We start from the raw sequence: 19350 nt of genomic DNA, 5'->3' as shown, positions 1-19350 counted from the left end.
CTGAGCCTTGCGGTACCCCACTAGTCACTGCCTGCCATTCTGAAAAGGTCCCGTTTATTCCCACTCTTTGCTTCCTGTCTGCCAACCAATTCTCTATCCACATCAATACCTTACCCCCCATACCGTATGCTTTAAGTTTGCACACTAATCTCCTGTGTTGGACCTTGTCAAAAGCCTTTTGAAAATCCAAATATACCACATCCACTAGTTCTCCCCTATCCACTCTACTAGTTACATCCTCAAAAAATTCTATGAGATTCGTCAGACATGATTTTCCTTTCACAAATCCATGCTGACTTTGTCTGATGATTTCACCGCTTTCCAAATGTGCTGTTATCACATCTTTGATAACTGACTCCAGCAGTTTCCCCACCACCGACGTTAGGCTAACCGGTCTATAATTCCGCGGTTTCTCTCTCCCTCCTTTTTTAAAAAGTGGGGTTACATTAGCCACCCTCCAATCCTTAGGAACTAGTCCAGAATCTAACAAGTTTTGAAAAATTATCACGAATGCATCCACTATTTCTTGGGCTACTTTCTTAAGCACTCTGGGATGCAAACCATCTGGCCCTGGGGATTTATCTGCCTTTAATCCCTCCAATTTACCCAACACCACTTCCCTACTAATATGTATTTCCCTCAGTTCCTCCATCTCACTGGACCCTCTGTCCCCTACTATTTCTGGAAGATTATTTATGTCCTCCTTAGTGAAGACAGAACTAAAGTAATTATTCAATTGGTCTGCCATGTCCTTGCTCCCCATAATCAATTCACCTGTTTCTGTCTGTAGGGGACCTACATTTGTCTTTACCAGTCTTTTCCTTTTTACATATCTATAAAAGCTTTTACAGTCAGTTTTTATGTTCCCTGCCAGTTTTCTCTCATAATCTTTTTTCCCCTTCCTAATTAAGCCCTTTGTCCTCCTCTGCTGAACTCTGAATTTCTCCCAGTCCTCAGGTGAGCCACTTTTTCTGGCTAATTTGTATGCTTCTTCTTTGGAATTGATACTATCCCTAATTTCTCTTGTCAGCCACGGGTGCACTACCTTAATGTGGCTTTTTTGACACTGATCAACAGAAAATGACTTTTTCATGTCTAAATGAAAACAGATCTCTACAAAGTGATCTAAATTAATTACAAATATAAAACACAAAATAAATGATCGCTTAAGTATTGACCCCCCCCCCTTTAATCACTGGTGCAGCCAATTGGTTTTTAAAGTCATATAATTAGTTAAATGGAGATCACCGTGTGCAGTCAAGGTGTTTCAATTGATTGTAGTAAAAATACACCTGTATTTGGAAGGTCCAACTGCTGGTGAGTCAGTAGCCTGGCAAAAACTACAAACGTACACCATAAAGACAAAAGAACATTCCAAACAACTCCACAAAAAGGCTATTGAAAAGCACAAGTCAGGAGATGGATCCAGGAAAATTTCCAAGTCACTGAATATCCCTTGGAGTACAGCTAAGTTAATCATCAAGAAATGGAAAGAATATGGGACAGCCATAAATCTGCCTTGAGCAGGCCGTCCTCAAAATCTGAGTGACCATGCAAGAAGGGGACTAGTGAGGGAGGCCACCAGGAGACCTATGACAACTCTGGAGGAGTTACAAGCTTTAGTGGCTGAGATGGGAGAGACTGTGTATACAACAACTGTTGTCCGGGTGCTTCACCAGTCATCACTTTATGGGAGAGTGGCAAAGAGAAAGCCACTGTGAAAAAACTCACAGGAAATCTCGGCTAGAGTTTCCTAGCAGGCATGTGGGAGATTCTGAAATCAGCTGGAAAAAGGTTCTACAGTCTGATGAAACCAAAATTGAGCTTTCTGGCCACCAGACTAAGTGCCATGTTTGGCGTAAGCGAAACACTGCACATCATCACAAACACACCATGCCTACTGTCAAGCATGGTGGTGGCTGCATCATGCTGTGAGGATGCTTCACTGCAGCAGGCCCTGGAAGGCTTGTGAAGGTAGAGGGTAAAATCAATGTAGCAAAACACAGGGAAATAGTGGAGGAAAATCTGATGCAGTCTGCAAGAGAACTACGAATTGGGAGAAGGTTTATTCTCCAGCAAGACAATGACCCCAAGCTTAAAGCCAAAGCTACACAGGAATGGCTTAAAAACAACAAAGTTAATGTCCTAGAGTGGCCGAGACAGGGTCCAGACCTCAAACCAATTGAGGATCTGTGGCTGGATTTGAAAAGGGCTGTTCACTCAGGATCCCCATGCAATCTGACAGAGCTTGAGCAGTTTTGTGAAGAAGAATGGGGAAAAATTGCAGTGGCCAGATGTGCAAAGCCGATAGAGGCTGATTCACACAGACTCAAGGCTGTAACAGCTAGCTAAGGTGCAGCTACTAAGTGCTGACTTGAAGGGGTGAGTAATTATGCAATTATTTTGTGTTTAATAACTGTAATAAATTCAGACCAATTTGTAGAAATTTGTTTATACTTTGACATAGAAGAGTCTTTTATATCAATCAATGTCAAAAAAGCCCAATTAAATCCACTGTGATTCAATGTTGTAAAACAATAAACCACAAAAACATCCAGTGGGGGGGTATGAATACTATTTATAAGGACTGTATATGTGCCCAAGACTTGCACAGTACTGTACACTCTTATATACGTGTACCTGTTTTCATTTCATCACACTCAGCATTTATATCCAGCGTACATGTATACATAGTGTTTAGCTATCCTGTGTATATAGAACTTAGCAGTCCCTTCAGTCCACAATACCTGTGCCAAATTAATCTAAATCTTTTCTATTTCCATATAATCCATATCCCTTCATTCCCTGTATATTCATGTGTCTGTCTGAATGCCTCTTCAAAACCATTCTTGTACCGGCTCCCACTATAAGACCAAAAGATCATAGGAGCAGTATTAGGCCATTCCATTATGACTGATGTATCTTCCCTCCCAATCCCATCCTCGTGTCTTCTTCCTGTAACCTTTGCTGCCCTTACTAATCAAAAATATATTAACCTCTACGTTAAATACACCCAACGACTTGGCCTTTATAGCCGTCTCCGGCAATGAATTCCACAAATTCACCATCATCTGGCTAAAGAAATTCCTCATCATCTCTGTTCTAAAAGGACATCTTTCCCAGTAATGGAAACATCCTTTCCATCACTATCCCTGGCAGCCCATTCCAGGCACCAATCCCTCCATGTAAAAACCTTGCCCTGCACATCTCCTTTAAACTTTCTCCCTCTCCCCTTGAATCCATGCCCTCTAGTACTTGACATGAAGGAGACTCCCTCCTATCAATTTATAAACTACCATCGGATCTCACCTCGTTACCAACATCGGGGAGGAGGTACAGGAACGTGAAGATCCACATTGAACGGTTCCCCTCAGCCATCAAATTTCTCAATGGCTCATGAATCCATGAACACTACCTTGTTATTCATTTTTATTGCACTATTCATTCATTTTGTAATTTACAGTAATTTTATGACTTTGCACTGTACTGCTACCACAAAGCAACACATTTCATGATGAATAAATCAGTGATAATAAACCTGATTTGTTTCTCAGCCTTTGATGTTCCAGAGAAAACAATACAAGTTTGTCCAACAACAGGAATTCTGCAGATGCTGGAAATTCAAGCAACATACATCAAAGTTGCTGGTGAACACAGCAGGCCAAGCAGCATCTATAGGAAGAGGTGCAGTCGACATTTCAGGCCGAGACCCTTCGTCCAACTGCTCTTTGTGGCAAATACTCTAATCCAGGTTGAAAACAGGACCTTATTTCAGTCCACTGCACAACCTTTCAGAGTAGCTGAATATATCGTATACATACAGTTTTGTATACATGTGTTTATATACACTTCTCAGCCACACTGTGTATAAACACTATATACTCAGTTAGGTACTCGAGTACGTTCCTGGTCTTCTGCTGCTGTAGCCCATCCACTTCAAGGTTCAATGTGTTGTGTGCCTAGAGATGTTCTCCTGCACACCACGTTTGTAAAATGTGGTCATTTGAATTACTGTGGCCTTCTATCAGCTTGAGCCAGTCTGGCTATTCTCTTCTGATCTGACTAACAAGGTGTTTTTGCCTGGAGAACAGCTGCTCGCTAGACTTTTTCACACCATTCTCTCTAAACTGTAGAGACTGGTGTACATCAAAATCCAAGGAGTTTCTGAGATACTCAAACCACCCCATCTGACACAAACAATTATAGCACGATCAAAGTCACTTGGACCACATTTCTTTCCCATTCTGATGTTTGGTCTGAACAACAAATGAACCTCTTGACCACATCTGCATTGTTTAATGCATTGAGTTGCTGCCACATGATTGGCTGATTAAATATTTACATTAACGAGCAGGCATATCTAATAAAGTGACCACTGAGTGTAAGTGTGTTTGCATACATTGTGTTTAAGCATGTTCTGTATACAGCTGTATATCTGTTTATATGCATCATGTTTAACCACACTGTGTATATATTGATATACATTGTTTAGCCATATTGTGTGCCATGTAGCTATGTCTCTCCTGCTCACTCTAACGTTCTTGAAAAAGTGTAATAAGTCAATTAGAATTCAGTCAGGGTTAGTCATTTACACACTGGACATTAGAGATTTATACTCTGCAGGGACTGGTACAGTACCGGATCCATTGTTGTTTGTCATCTACGTCAATGATCTGGATGATAATGTGGCAAATTGGATTAACAGATTTGTGGACAACACCAAGACTAGGAGCATAGTGGACAATGAGGAAGGCTGTCAAAGCTTGCAGCAGATTCAGGTTGAAAACTGGTGGATGGAATTTAATGCAGACAAGAGTGAAGTCTTGCACTTCTGGAGGACAAACTTATGGAGGACTTACACAGTAAATGGTAGGGCAGTGAGGAGTGAGGTAGAACAAAGCGATCTGGGAATACAGATCAATAATTTCTCAAAAGTGGTGTCACAGATAGATAGGATCATAAACAAAGCTTTTGACACAGTGGCCTTCATAGATTAGAGTATTGAGAACAGGAGTTGCGATGTTATGTTGAAGTTGTATAGAATGTTGGTGAGCCCGATTTTTAGTAATGTGTGCAGTTCTGGTCACCTATCTACAGGAAAGATATTAATAAGATTGAAAGAATGTAGAGAAAATTTACACAGATGTTGCCAGGACTTGAGGAACTGAGTTATAGGGAAAGGTAGGAATAAGCTTGGACTTTATTCTCTGGAGCCTAGGGGAATGGGGGGAGATTTGACAGAAGTATACAAAATTATGAGGAGTAAAGATAGGGTAAGTGCAAGCAGGCTTTTTCCATTGAGGTAGGATGAGACCAAAATTAGAGGCCATATTTAAGGGATACGTGAGGGGGAACTCCTTCACTCAAGAGGTGGAATGAGCTGCCAGCAGAGGTAGTGAACTGCAACATTTAAGAGAAGTTTGCCTAAGTATATGCATGGGAGGGTTATGGTTCAGGCGTTGATGGGACTAGGCAGAATAACAGTTTGACATGGACTAGATGGGCTGAAGGGCTTTTTTCTGTGCTCTACGACTCTGTGATCTTATTTCATCTGTTTGGTCTCCTCCCAAAGTGCCAAGAGCTCTAGTTGATAGAAGTTTGGAGTACAGGTGAGCCTAGTTTCTCGGTGTACCTACCTTCAGCCTTGCCTCCACTGTATCCAGCTTCTTTGTCTCCAGCTGAAAGGCTCCTTTCATTGCTTCCAGCTGCTCCTTCAGGAATACCCACCGGCACTCTGACCTCTCCAGCTACAAGGGAAAAGCACAACTTAAGAACATAGAACTTTACAGGCTCTTTTCCCCACAATGTTGTGCCGACTTTTTAAAACCACTCCAAGATAAATCTAATACTTTTGTCGCACATAGCCTTCCATTTTTCTAACATCCATGTGCTCATCTAAGAACTCTTAAATACCCCTAATGTATGTATGACAGCCGTTCCGACTAGTCTATGTATCTGCCTCTATCACCATCCCTGGCAGTGCATTTCACGCATTCACCACTCTCTGTGTAAGAAACCTACCCTGACACCCCTCTGTACCTTCCTCCATACCTTAAAGTTAAAATACCTTGTATTAGCCATTTCACCCCTGCTGGCTGTCCACTCTATCTATGCCTCTTATCATCTCATACATCTTTATTTAGTCACCTCTCATCCTCCTTCGCTCCAAAGAGAAAAGCCTGAGCTCACTCAACCCATCCTCATAAGACCCTTTTCCCATGACATACCCTCTAAACCAGGCAGCATCCTGACAAATCTCCCCTGCACCCTCTCTAAAGCTTCCACATCCTTCCTATGAAGAAGCTTCCAGAAATGAACACATTACTCCAAGTGTGGTCTAACAATGATCTTAATAGAGCTGTAACATTACTTCAGGGCTCTTGAACTCTATCTCCCGACTAACGAAGGCCAACATACCATATGCCTTCTTTACAATCCTATCAATTTGCTCTGCATCTTAGAGGGATCTTGGACTTGGACCCCAAAATCCGTTTCTCCACACTGCTAAGAATCCTGCCTTTAAGCCTGCACTTTGCCTTCAAATTTGACCTTCCAAAGTGAATCACTATACACTTGTGCAAGTTGAACTCCATCTGCCATTTCTCAGCCCAGCTCTGCATCCTGTCCGTGTCCCATTGTAACCTACGACAACCTTCTATACTATCCACAACTCCATCCACCTTTGTGTCATTTGCAAATTTACTAATCCATCCTCCTCCTTCCTCATCAGTCATTGATAAAATTCACAAAGAGCAGGGGCCCCAGAATGGATCCCTGTAGAAAACCACTGTCACTGACCTCTAGGCAGAATGCCCTTCATGTAGCACCATCCTCTCCCATCAGAACCTTCCAAAGCAGATGCCTTTTGCAATGTTGTCATTATTGGAATGTGAGAAGCAGGGTTTGCTCACTGTGGTGAAGGGGTTGGAACTGCTGCCTCACAACTGCCAGAGACCTGGGTCCAGTCCCGATGTCTCGAACTGGCAGTGTGGAGTTTGCACATTCTCTCTGTGACTGTGTGACTTTTTCCCCAGGGTGCTCCAGATTCCTTCCACATCCCAGAGAGGCCCTTACTAATTAACCTCTGCTGCTAAATGTATCCAATGACTTGGCTTCCACTGCTCTCTGTGGCAATGAATTCCACAGATTCACCACCCTCATGATTCAGGGAAAAAGATTAAGACAGAGATGAGGAGAAACGTTTTTTCTCAGAGTAGTGAATCTGTGGAATTCTCTGCCCAAGGAATTGAATTTGTAGAGGCGATCTCATTAACTGTAGTTAAAACACAGTTAGATAAATGTCTGAATAACAGGGGAATTAAAGGTCATAAGGAAAAGGTAGGTATAGGTGGAGCTGAGCCCACAGCCAGATCAGGCATGATCTTATTGAATAGCGGAGCAGGCTCAACTAGTCAGACGTCCTAATCCTGCACCTAAAGGCAGCAAGGTAGCATAACAGTTAGCACAACACTTCACAGTGCCAGTCATCACCAGTCAGGTTTTGATTCCCACCGCTGACCATGTGGGCTTCTGGTTTCTTTCCCCATTAGGACCAGAATTATTATCACTGCCTTTCGGTTTAGCAACGCTGTGATCACTTTGGAAGTCTGGTTGATCCCTGGGTTCATATACCGGATCTATATCGATGTGTTATATTGATGGCTCCCTCTGTAGAGAACCATGCTTCAAGAAACCCTCATGGAGAAAAAAGAAACAATGATGTCAACGATCAATGAATTGCCAGTAATCTCAGGATCTGGCCAGCAAAGCCAACACTTCCAATGGACCTCCCTCAAAGCTAGCCAACCAGAATCTTCTACTGCTAAATTGTTCACAGTGTTTTGAACCAGCCAACCAGATTACAACATCTAATCAAGATCCATTTGGACCCCAGAGGATTATATAAGTCAGCATTCTGAGGAAACAACACCCTTGGCTGGCAGTTGGGGCTGTTGATTGAGTGGGTGGGGACTTTGGCGTGGAGGAGCCTAGTAGTTTGGAAAGGGTTAGTTTGTAGCCTATGGCTGCAAAAGGGAAAGGGGGGGGGTTGAGATTGAAGGGGGAGGGCGGGAGACTGTGGAATACTCCAGAAGTAAGGGTAGCCAAAAAAGGGGTGCATCAAGTGAAAGACCTGAAGTAACGGGGGACAACAAATTGAGGAAAATGGGTGAATTGGAGGAATTTATAGTTCTGTATAAAATTAAAGGTCAGAAGGAAGGAGAAGGAGGATTTAGAGCCCTTAATCCTTTGAAAGTGGCAGCATTAGAGAACCAAATAGGCAAAGGATTCCAGGCCAAGATTTTGTCTAATGGATTGCTGAAAATTTGTTGCAAAGATATTGACTAATATAACAGTGCTAAAATGGTGGGAAAATTGGTTGTGAAAGTGGAGTGTATTACTCTGAAAGAAAGGAAGGGAGTTAAGGGGGTAGTGTATGGTATTTGGTCTGGCATGACTGAAAAAGAAATTTTCGACAATATTAAAGGTGGTCGAGTGATGGAAGCCAAACGATTAAAATCGAGAGAAGGTGGTAATTGGAATTCCCATGTTCTTCTGGTTTTTGCAGGTGATGTTCTTCCAACTAGAGTTTATCTTAGGTGCATGTCTTATCAAGTTAGAGAATACATTATAATTGCCAGAGATTTGGACATGTTGCTGGTTCATGTCGAGGTAAAAGAAGATGTATGAAATGTGGAGAGGATCATGATATTAAAGCATGTAAGGCAGCGGTGCCTAAATGCAGTAACTGTGGAGGGGACCATACAGCAGTGTTCAGAGGATGTATTTCAGTAAGGCAAAGAAGATTCAGAATGTTAGTATCCAACAAAAAACATCATATGCTGAAACAGTAAAGAAAGTTGATAGAAAGCGAAGGATTAGTCAAGAAAAGATTGGAACGAGGGGGAGTCAGCACATTCCGAGTTCTCCAACTATGGTTCCTTCAGGCATGTTGTTGATGACTAAAGAGTCTTTTTTGGCATTTGTTGTTGATGTACTGGTCAGAGCTAAAACTATAGCCAAGAGGTCGGATATGATAAAAGTAGTTGTTGGAGCTGCGGAGAGATTCCTTGATATAAAACATACTTCACCAGAAAAATTACATGAGTATATGACAGACAAACAATCACTGAATACTTCCCAGTTGTCAGGATCAGAGAGTACGGAGGAACTTTATGTGGATGAAGAGGCCAATAACTAGTATTTGGATGTTTTAAATATTACAACGTAATGCAAGAAGTTGATCTGCAAATGGTCAAAAATTAAAAAGATTTGTTGGAACTTATAAAAACAAGCCTGATTTGATCTGTATACAGGAGACATGGTTAAAGCCTCATTTAGATTTTGTGATCCCTGGATATGATTGTTTGAGAGCTGACAGAACAGGTAAACCTGGTGGAGGGTGTGCAACTTTCATAAAAGCAGGACTCCAGTTTAGAAGACTTGATTTTAAATCTAACCTTGAAATTGTGGCTGTGGAGGTTTGGAGCTCTCGTGGTCAAATAACTTTGATTAACTTTTATAATCCAGGTAATATGATGTTATCAGATTTGGATGAAATTATGAATAAGGTAAGATCCCCAGTAATCTGGGTTGGAGATTTCAATGCCCATAATCCTATATGGGGTAGTGGAAGTAAAGATAGTAATGGAGCGGTAGTAGAGCAGTGTCTAGATAAATACAACATGGTACTGCTAAATGACAGAAGGCCTACAAGATTTAATATTGTAAAGAATACTTGTAGTCACTTAGACTTATCTATCACTTCCTCAAATTTAGCTAGGGTTGGGGAATGGGATGTTATGGACAGATACACACTAGGAAGTGATCCCTATCCTATATTATGTAGATTTGGTAGAAATTTGATAGTAGAAGTTGAGGAGAGGTCTGCTAGGTATAATTTTTCTTTGGCTCATTGGGATGAGTACCAGGAGAAAGCTGTGGATATAATAGAAGAGATTAATAGCGAGGGCTCCATTGATGATTGGAATGAATCCCTCTGTTCTATAATTCATAAAGTTGCTCAGTTGACTATTCCGCTACAGAATGTACTTAGGGCTCGAGCATTAGTTCCCTGGTGGAATAGAAATTGTGATATAGCAGTAAGAAACAGAAATAGAGCTTACAGGAAATTAAGGAAGTACCCAGAGTTAGATAATGTTACGGAGTATAAAAAGGAAAGAGCAGTAGCAAGGAGAGTAATTAAAAATGCAAAGAGGGATAGTTGGAGAAGATTTTGTGGAACCCTGGGCCCTGAGACACCTATAAAGCATCTATGGACGATCACTCACAGAATGTCAGGGATATATAGGAAACCATCTATCCCAGCTTCGCTGGAAGGAGATATTGAAGCTGTAACCAATAAGGAAAAGGCTGATATGTTTGTAGAGGTCATCTAAGCATTACACAGTTCTGGAGAATTAGGTGATTTGAGAAAGGAAATTATGTTAAAGTTGGAAATTGGACAGGAGTTTGGATGATAATAGCTCCATAAATTTGTTTTTCTCCCTTCAGGAATTGCAGGAAGCTGTTCAATCAGCTTCAAGCACTTCTCCTGGTAGGGATGGACTGTGTTATGAATTGCTTAAGCATTTAGATGACTCTGTATTAAAAGAAATTCTAGCATTGTTTAATTCAGTGTGGAAAGAAGGAAAATTACCAGTAGAATGGAAGCATGCGGTGGTAGTTCCAGTTTTAAAGCCAGGTAAGGACACGTCTGGTTCTAGTTTGTATCAGCCTATAGCTTTAACGTCAGTGCTTTGTAAAACTATGGAACAAATGGTCACCAAAAGATGTTTATTTTTTGGAGAGTAAGGGACATTTTGCTGCCGATCAAAATAGTTTGAGAACTGGAAGATCAACAATGGAATCTGCTGCCCTTTTAGATCATGATATTAAAAAAGCATTTCAAAATAGAGAAAATAGGTAAGTGTATTTCTAGATATTGAAAGAGCATATGACTCACTATGGAAGGATGGCTTGTTAATTAAACTCTATGATGTGGGAATTAGAGTAGAATGTTTAATTGGATCAAAGATTTCCTTAAGGAAAGGACAATTCAAGTAAGAATAGGCGGAACAAGCTCCAAGTCAGTTAAAATAGGTAACGGTACCCCTCAAGGAAGTGTCATTAGTCCAGTTCTTTTTAATGTCATGATAAATGATAAATGATATCTTTGATCAGGTAGGGACAGGATTTGGCAAATCATTGTTTGCAGACGATGATGCAATCTGGAAAAGAGGAAGAAACATCAAGTATATATTAAGGCAGGTACAAAAGGCTTTAAGATCAGTTGAAAACTGAGCTAATAAATGGTGTTTCAGGATTTCTGCTTCTAAGTCCAGATACCTGATTTTTGGCTTTAGAAGAAAGATTCCTGATTGTGAATTGTGTCTATATGATTCTCCACTAGAAAGAGTCAAGGTATTCAAGATTTTAGGTGTCTGGTTTGATGAAAGACTTACTTGGAGGGTTCATATAGATAAAACAACTGGAAAGTGTGAGAAAGTTTTAAGTGTTATGAGAAGTATTGCTGGATGCGACTGGGGAGCAGGGTGGGAAACTATGTACTTAATATATCTAGCTACGATTAGATCAGTTATTGATTAAGGTTGTATTGCTTATGGTTCTGCTGCTACGGCAGTGCTTGGAAAACTAGACACTGTGCAGTCCAAAGCACTTAGACTCTATTGTGGAGCTTTTAGAACAACATCAGTCCTGGCATTATGTGTGGAGATGGGAGAAGTGTCTCTACATTTAAGATGGATTCAGTTGGGCCTGCAGTATTGGGTAAAACTAAATGGATTCAATCACAGCTGTCCATCAAAGTGTCCCTTGCAGGGGAAGTCAGAGCGCCAAAGTAAAATTAAAAGATTTAGATTTGGTTAATAACTGGGCTGTGAAATTGAAACTGACTGAGGAAGACATAGTTGACCAAATTTGCTTGCCACCTGTCCCTTTTTGGTTCTTTCCAGAATCAGAAGTAGACCTATTCCTCCCTTTTCAGCTTCAAGGAAGCAGTGCAATTTCATCAGCGTTGATCACAAATGAATATTTAAATAATAAATGGGGATCTTATCTGAAGATTTTTACTGATGGCTCAGTGGACCCAGAGAGCAGTAGGGCAGGATTTGGGATGTATGTGCCTCAATTTGGAGTCGAGATTGGTCACCAGGTTTCAGATGGTGTTTCTGTCTTTGCAACAGAATTATTAGCAATCCTCTGGGCCTTATGGTGGATAGAAGACTCTCGATCACGTAGGGTTATCATCTGTTTGGATTCTGCTGCTGCCTTAGAGTCTATAAAAGGGAGTAAATCAAAAGTTCGTCCTGACATAGTTATTGAGATTTTCTTAGTGTTGTTTAGAGTAGGGAAGATGGGTTGTGCAGTTAGATTTTCATGGATACCTGGGCATGCTGGGGTGGAGGGAAATGAAATTGTGGATGGCATTGCAAAGTCTTCCTTACAGAGCAGCAAGTAGAAATTAGAATTCCCCTAAGCACAGCAGAATTGAAAAGTAGGATTAAAAAAGGTATAGAGAAGAAGTGGCAGGAGGATTGGAAAAATAAATTAAGGGGCAGGCATTATTTTTCTAGTCACGCACTAGTTAAAAAGGTCACAGACTGTTACCTTTTAAGTCGTAGAGATATGATGAAATTTACAAGACTTAGGTTGGGGCATTGTGGGCTAAATTATTACTTAAAGATACTAGGAAAACATCCTACTGGATTATGTGACTGTGGTAGTCCAGAGACAGTCCAGCATGTTTTGCTGAGCTGTAATCGATACAAAATTGAAAGAAGCATGTTGTTCAGGAGGCTATCTGGCTTAAATTTATTTTGGTTTTCTATTAAATCTTTGTTTGGCCATCAAGAGAGTCAACATCTGATTGAAAAATCTATTATTCAGTTTATACATGAGACTAGGTTGTATTCGAAAATTTGGAGTTCCTTGAAGTTCTATAATTAATTATACATCCTGCGGAGGGCTGTAATACGCCGAGATGCGTCTAAACAGCCGGAAATAGAAGAAGAAGAAGAACAACAACAACAACACCCTCAACTGTGCACAGATGATGGCTTCTCAATTACAGACGAAATGTCTGGAAACATTTTGCCAAGCCTGGCGATCAACCAAATTTCCAAATAGCCAACCCGAGCTACAATACTGCAATATTTGAAACTGTAACCATTTTCAGAAATTTGCACTAAAATAGACATTGTCTTTTTATTTTAATTGTGTTCTTTCTTGTAAAAGATATATGTATATATAAATTTTTAAAATATATTTTAGATTGTTGTGGATGATGATTATATCATATTACATATCAGAAACAGAATCAGGTTTGCCATTACTTACTGTACATTGGTTGAGAAATTTGGTGTTTTGCAGCAGCAATACAGTGCAATATGTACACTTACTATAAATTACAAAATAAATATTGCAAAAATAATGAGGTAGTATTCATAGGTTCATGGATCGTTCAGAAATATGATGGCAGAGGGAAAGAAATTGTTTCTGAATCATTCAGTGTATGTCCTCAGATTCCTGTATCTCCTTCCTGATGATATAACAAGCAGCTGTCATGTCCTGGTTGCTGAAGGTCCTACGCACCCCCAAAGACAAATGAATTTGTAAGTTAAGTGTCTGCTGTATATTACCCCTAGTGTGTGGGTAAGTGGGACAATTAGGTGGCAGGAGATTGGGGAAGTTGATGAGAACATGTGATGAATAAAATAAACAATAGTAGGAATAGACAGGAGGTACAGAAACAAGAGAAAATCTGCAGATGCTGGAAATCCAAGCAACACATACAAAATGTTGGAGGAACTCAGCAGGGCCAGGCTGCTCCATGGAAAAGAGTAGAGTTGATGTTTTGGGCCAAGACCCTTCAGCAGGACTAGAGAAAGAGGTACAGACCCCTGAAGTCCCACACCACCAAGCTCAGGAACATCTCCTTCCCTCCAACCACTTGGTCCTGAACCAGCCAGCACAACACTAATTACTACCTTTACTAAGTAAATTTTTTCTTCAAGTTGTGTTCTTTCCTGTAAAAATTGTGCATGATTTTAATATTTCTCTTGCAAATGCTGCTTTTATGAAGCTATGTACCTGTGATGCTGCTGTAAGTGTGTTTTTCAGTACATCCGTGCTTACACACACTGTACTTGTGCAGATGTTAATAAACTTGACTTTGACCCTATGTGTGAAAACCTGCACCCTTCAGAGCTCCCTTAAATCTTTCCTCTCTCCTGGCAAGATGGTGCCAGCGCCCAAAGGCAACATCTTGCAGACAGCTCACAAGATACTATTCTTCTTTTAACTGTAGTTCTTCTTCTGAACTGCGATTAACTGCAGCCTGTGGTTTCCCTTTTAAGGATGTATTTTTGAGCCGACTAAACGATCTGGCGCTTCCTCGATCTCCTGGGGGATTTGACGCGGATGAGAGTGGAGAGTGCAGCTACGGCCATCGCTGTGTCGATTCCTCGTGGTGGAGCATGAACCCACGGCTGGCTCCTTTACTCTGCACTGATTAAAGCATCGAGCAAGATTAAGATTGTTGAGGATGAGAGTAGAAAATAAGCAGCGGTTCAGCACCATCTGCCTGCACTTGCCCAGTCTCTTCCCACTGCTACCAGTGGGTGGAAAGTGCAGAACTCTCGGGTCCCACATTGCTGGGTTCAGGAGGAGCATCTGGACAGGTTTCACTTGCCTCAGCACTGAATGCACTTCCCAGCACTCTCGGAGACTCTGCAGTTCCTGTTCTTTGTGTTTTTGTTAACCACTTGTTTTGTTCCTATTTGTGCAATTTGATCAAGGTGCTTCAGCACTGAACTGACTCTGTGGCTGTGGCCTGCAGTTATCGGGCTTCTGGATCAACTTCATTCACCTCAGTGGCTCCATGGCTGCCGACTCACCTTCTGGGAATCTGGGGTTAATATTTTTGTTTACTCTCTATTGTTTGCACAATCTGTTCTTTTTTCATCACTGGATGTTTGATGGACTTGTTGCATGGAACTTTTCTATTGTATTTCTTTGTTTTGTGGATACTCGCAAGAAGACGAATCTCAAGATTGTATATTGTGTACATACTTTACAGTGAGGATAAGAATTGGATGATTTAACAGGTGAATGCGTGGCTGAGGAACTGGTGCAGGGGGCAGGAGTTCAGATTTCTGGATCATTGGGATCTCGTCTGGGAAGGTATGACCTGTACAAAAGGGATGGGTTACATCTGAATCCGAGCGAGTCCAGTATTCTTGCAGGTAGGTTGGCTAGGATTGTTCATGTGAGCTTAAACTAATTTGGCAGGGGGATGGGAGCCGAAGCGATAGTGCTAAAGATGAGGCAGTTGGTTTAGCAACAAAGGCAATTTGTGGTGAAACTGCTAGCAGGGAGAGGCTAGTGACAGGGCAAAATTGCAGCCAACAGGATGAGTTGCAACGAAAAAGACAATCAAGATCGGAAAGGGCGTATACAGTATTGAAGGTGTTCTATTTGAATACATGCCGTATACGGAATAAGGTAGATGAACTTGCAGCACCGTTACAGATTGGCATGTATGATGTTGTTGGCATCACTGAATCATGGCTGAAAGATTATAGCTGGGAGCTTAATGTCCAAGGATACACATTGCATTGAAAGGTCAGGCAGGAAGGCAGAGAGGGTGGCATTGCTGAGTTGGCAAAAAATGAAATCAAATCATTAGAAAGAAGTGACATAGGGTCAGAAGGTGTTGAATCATTGTGGATAGAGTTAAAGGACTGCAAGTGTAAAAAGTCCCTGATGAGAGTTATTTACAGACTTCCAAAGTGTAGTAAGGACGTAGTCTACAAATTACGAGAGATAGAAAATGCATGTCAAAAGGGCAATATTACAATAGTCATAGGAGATTTCAATAAGCAGGTAGATTGGGAAAATCAGGCTGGTAATGGATTCCAAGAGGGGGAATTTCAAGAGCGCCTATAAGATGGTTTTTTATAGCAGCACATGGTTGATCCCGCTAGGGGATCAGTTATTCTGGATTGAGTGTTTTGCAATGAACCGGAATTGATTAGAGAGCTTAAGGTAAAATAATCCTAAGGGGAAAGTGATCATAATATGATCAAATTCACCCTGAAATTTGAGAAGTAGAAGCTAAGGTTAGATGTATCAGTATTACAGTGGAGTAAAGGGAATTACAGAAGTATGAGAAAGGAGTTGACCAGAATTAATTGGAAAAGAACACTCTCAGGGGTGATGGCAGAGCAGCAATGGCTGGAGTTTCTCAAAGCAGTTCAGAAGGCATAGGATGTTTTTATCTGAAAGAGGAAGAAATATTCTAAAGGAAAAATGACATAACCGTGGCTAACAAGAGAAGTCAAAGCCAATATAAAATCCAGAGAGAGGGCATAAATCGAGCAAAAATTAGTGGGAAATTAGAGGATTATGAAACTTTTAAAACCAACAGAAGGCAACTAAAAAAGTCATTAAGGTATGATTATATGATATATATGTACAGTACCCGAAATGCATCTTATGGAAGTGTTTGTTTGATGATGAAATTCAAGAAAAATAAATTACAAAAAAAGGTATAGGCATCCGTTAGTCTCGTGAGACCATGGATTTGCGCCTTGGAAGGTTTCCAGGGCAAGGTTGTATGGAAGACTGGCAGTTGCCCATGCTGCAAGTCTCCCCTCTCCATGCCACCGATGTCCAAGGGAAGGGCACTCGGACCGATACAGCTTGGCACCAGTGTTGTCGCAGAGTAATGTGTGGTTAAGTGCCTTGCTCAAGGACACAACACGCTGGGTCAGCTGAGGCTCGAACTAGTGACCTGCAGATCACTAGACCGACACCTTAACCACTTGGCCACATGCCAACACTGGCCATGCACCAACACAGAAGGTGGTAAAGATGGAAACAAAAGTAAGCTAGCCAATACTATTAAAGAGATTACCAAATTTTTCTTCAGATACATGAATTGTAAAAGACAGACAAGAGTGGATAGTGGACCGCTGGAAAATGATGGTGGAGTGGTAGTAATGGGAGACAAGGAAATGACAGATGACCTCATAAGTATTTAGCATCAGTCTTCACTGTGGAAGACATTAGCAGTGTGGTGGAAGTCCCAGGTGTCAGGGGTCATGAAGTGTGTGAAGTTACTAGTACTGGGGGAAGGTTCTTTGGAAACTGAAAGGTCAGGAGGTATATAAGTCATCTGGACCAGATGGTGTACACCCCAGGATTTTGAAAGAGGTGGCTGAAGAGATTGTGGAGGTAGTAGAAATGATCTTTCAAGAATCACTGGATTCTGGAATGGTTCTGGAAGATTGGAAAATTGTAAATGTCATTCCATTCATCCAGAAGGGAGAGAGGCAGAAGAAAGGAAGTTATAGGCCAGTTAGTCTGACCTCAGTCGTTGGAAAAATGTTGGAGTTGATTGTTAAGGATATGGTTTTGAGGTACTTGGAGGCACATAATAAAATAGGCTATAGTCAGCATGGTTTCCTCAAAGGAAAATCTAGTCTGACAGATCTGTTGGAAATCTTTGAAGAACTAGCAAGTAGGTTAGACAAAGGAGAATCGGTTGATGTTGTGTATTTGGATTTCCAGCAGGCTTTTGACAAGATGCCACACATGAGGCTGCTTAACAAGCTACAAGCCCGTGGTATTACAGGTAATATTCTAGCATGGATAAATCTGTAGCTGATAGGCAGGAGGCAAAGTGTGGGAATAAAGGGGGCCTTTTCTGACTGGCTGCCGGTGACTAGTGGTGTTCCACAGGGATCTGTGTTGGGTCTGATCCTTTTTGTGCTATATGTCAATGATTTAGACGCTTCGTTGCAAATTTTGCAGACATTATAAAGATAGATGGAAGGGCAGGTAGTTTTGAGGTTGTAAAGAGGCTACAGAGGGACTTAGATCAGGAGAATGGACGAAGAAACAAATGTCAGGGAGCGTATGTTCATGCATGGGGGTAGAAGAAATGAAAAGGTGATTATTTTCTAAACGGAGAAAAAAATACAAAAAAAATGGAGGTGCAAAGGACTTGGGAGTTCTTGTGCAGGATTCCCTAAAGGTTAATTTGCAGGTTGAGCTTGTGGTAAGGAAGGCAAATTTCAAGAGGACTAGAATATAAAAGCAAGGATGGAATTTTGAACTTTATAAAGCACTGGTGAGGCCTCACTTGGAATATTGTGAGCAGTTTTGGGCCCCTTATCTTAGAAAGAAAATGCTGAAACTGAAGGGAGTTCAAAGGAGGTTCACAAAAATGCTTTAAGGATTAAGCAGCTTGTCATGTGAAGAGTGTTTGATGGCTCTGGACCTGTATTCACTAAAATTCAGAACAATGAGGCGTAACTTAATTGAAATTTATTGAATGGCAAAAGGCCTTGATGGAGTGGAGGTGGAGAGGCTGTTTCCTATAGTGGGAGAGTGTAACACTAGAGGACACAGACTCAGAATAGATGGGTGTCCTTTTAGAATGGAGATGAGGATGAATCTCTTTAGCCAGAGAGTGGTGAGTCTGTGGAATTTGTTGCCACAGCCAGCTGTGGAGGCCAAGTCTTTATGCATATTTAAGGCAGAGGTTGATAAGAGTCTTGATTGGTCAGGGCATAAAACTATATCAGGAGAAGGCAGGAGATTGGGGCTGAGAGGAAAAATGGATCAGCCATGATGAAATGGCAGAGCAAACTCAGTGGACCAAATGGCTTAATGTTGCTCCTATATCTCATGGTCTTAAGATAAATATATGTTGAACTCTCACCTTAAACCTTTGTCCTCTAGTTTTAGGCTCCACTACTTGGAGGAAAATACTGTGATATTCTTGCCCATCTATAACCCTCATGATTTTAGGAGGACTCCAACCAGATAGCATGAACATTAATTTCTCCATCTTCTGGTAATTTCTCCCCCCTCCCCCTTCTCTCTTTTTCTATTCCTTGTTCTGGCTCTCCTCTTAGCCCTTTCTCTTCTCCTCAGCAGCCCATCACCTGCCTCTGCTGTTGCTCTGCATTTTCTAGCACCTGCAGAATCTCTTGTGTTTATGACTTAATAAACTTCTTTCAGGTCACACTTCAATTGCTTTTGTTCTAGATAATTCCCTCTCCAGAATCTTTTCTTATTGCTCAAGGTCTCCATAAGACATAGGAGCAGAATTAGGCCACAAACTCCCCACCCTCTGGCTAAAGAAATTTCTCCACATCTCTGTTTTAAATGGACGCTCCTCTATCCTGAGGCATCTACTCTGTCTAGGTCTTTCAACATTCAGAAGGCTTCAAAGAGATCCTCCCTCATCCTTTAAAATTCCTGAGAGTACAGGCCCAGAGCCATCAAAAATTCCTCATATGATAACCCTTTCATTCCTAG

At 41.3% G+C, this 19350-nt stretch overlaps 1 protein-coding gene across 3 annotated transcripts in view; it reads right to left on the bottom strand.

Moving 5' to 3' along the window:
• The window catches only part of LOC134352238 (uncharacterized), a 103548-nt gene that overhangs the window by 15197 nt on the left and 69001 nt on the right, over positions 1 to 19350 (bottom strand). For all 3 annotated transcript variants that reach the window (XM_063059556.1, XM_063059615.1, XM_063059691.1), the window contains exon 13: positions 5637 to 5747. In XM_063059556.1, coding sequence (XP_062915626.1) covers positions 5637 to 5747 — 111 coding nt within the window. The remainder of the gene's footprint in view (positions 1 to 5636; positions 5748 to 19350) is intronic.

The sequence above is a fragment of the Mobula hypostoma genome, chromosome 1, assembly GCF_963921235.1.
Source record: "Mobula hypostoma chromosome 1, sMobHyp1.1, whole genome shotgun sequence".
NCBI classification, from domain to species: Eukaryota; Metazoa; Chordata; class Chondrichthyes; order Myliobatiformes; family Myliobatidae; genus Mobula; species Mobula hypostoma.
This window is presented reverse-complemented; position numbering and strand designations above follow the sequence as displayed.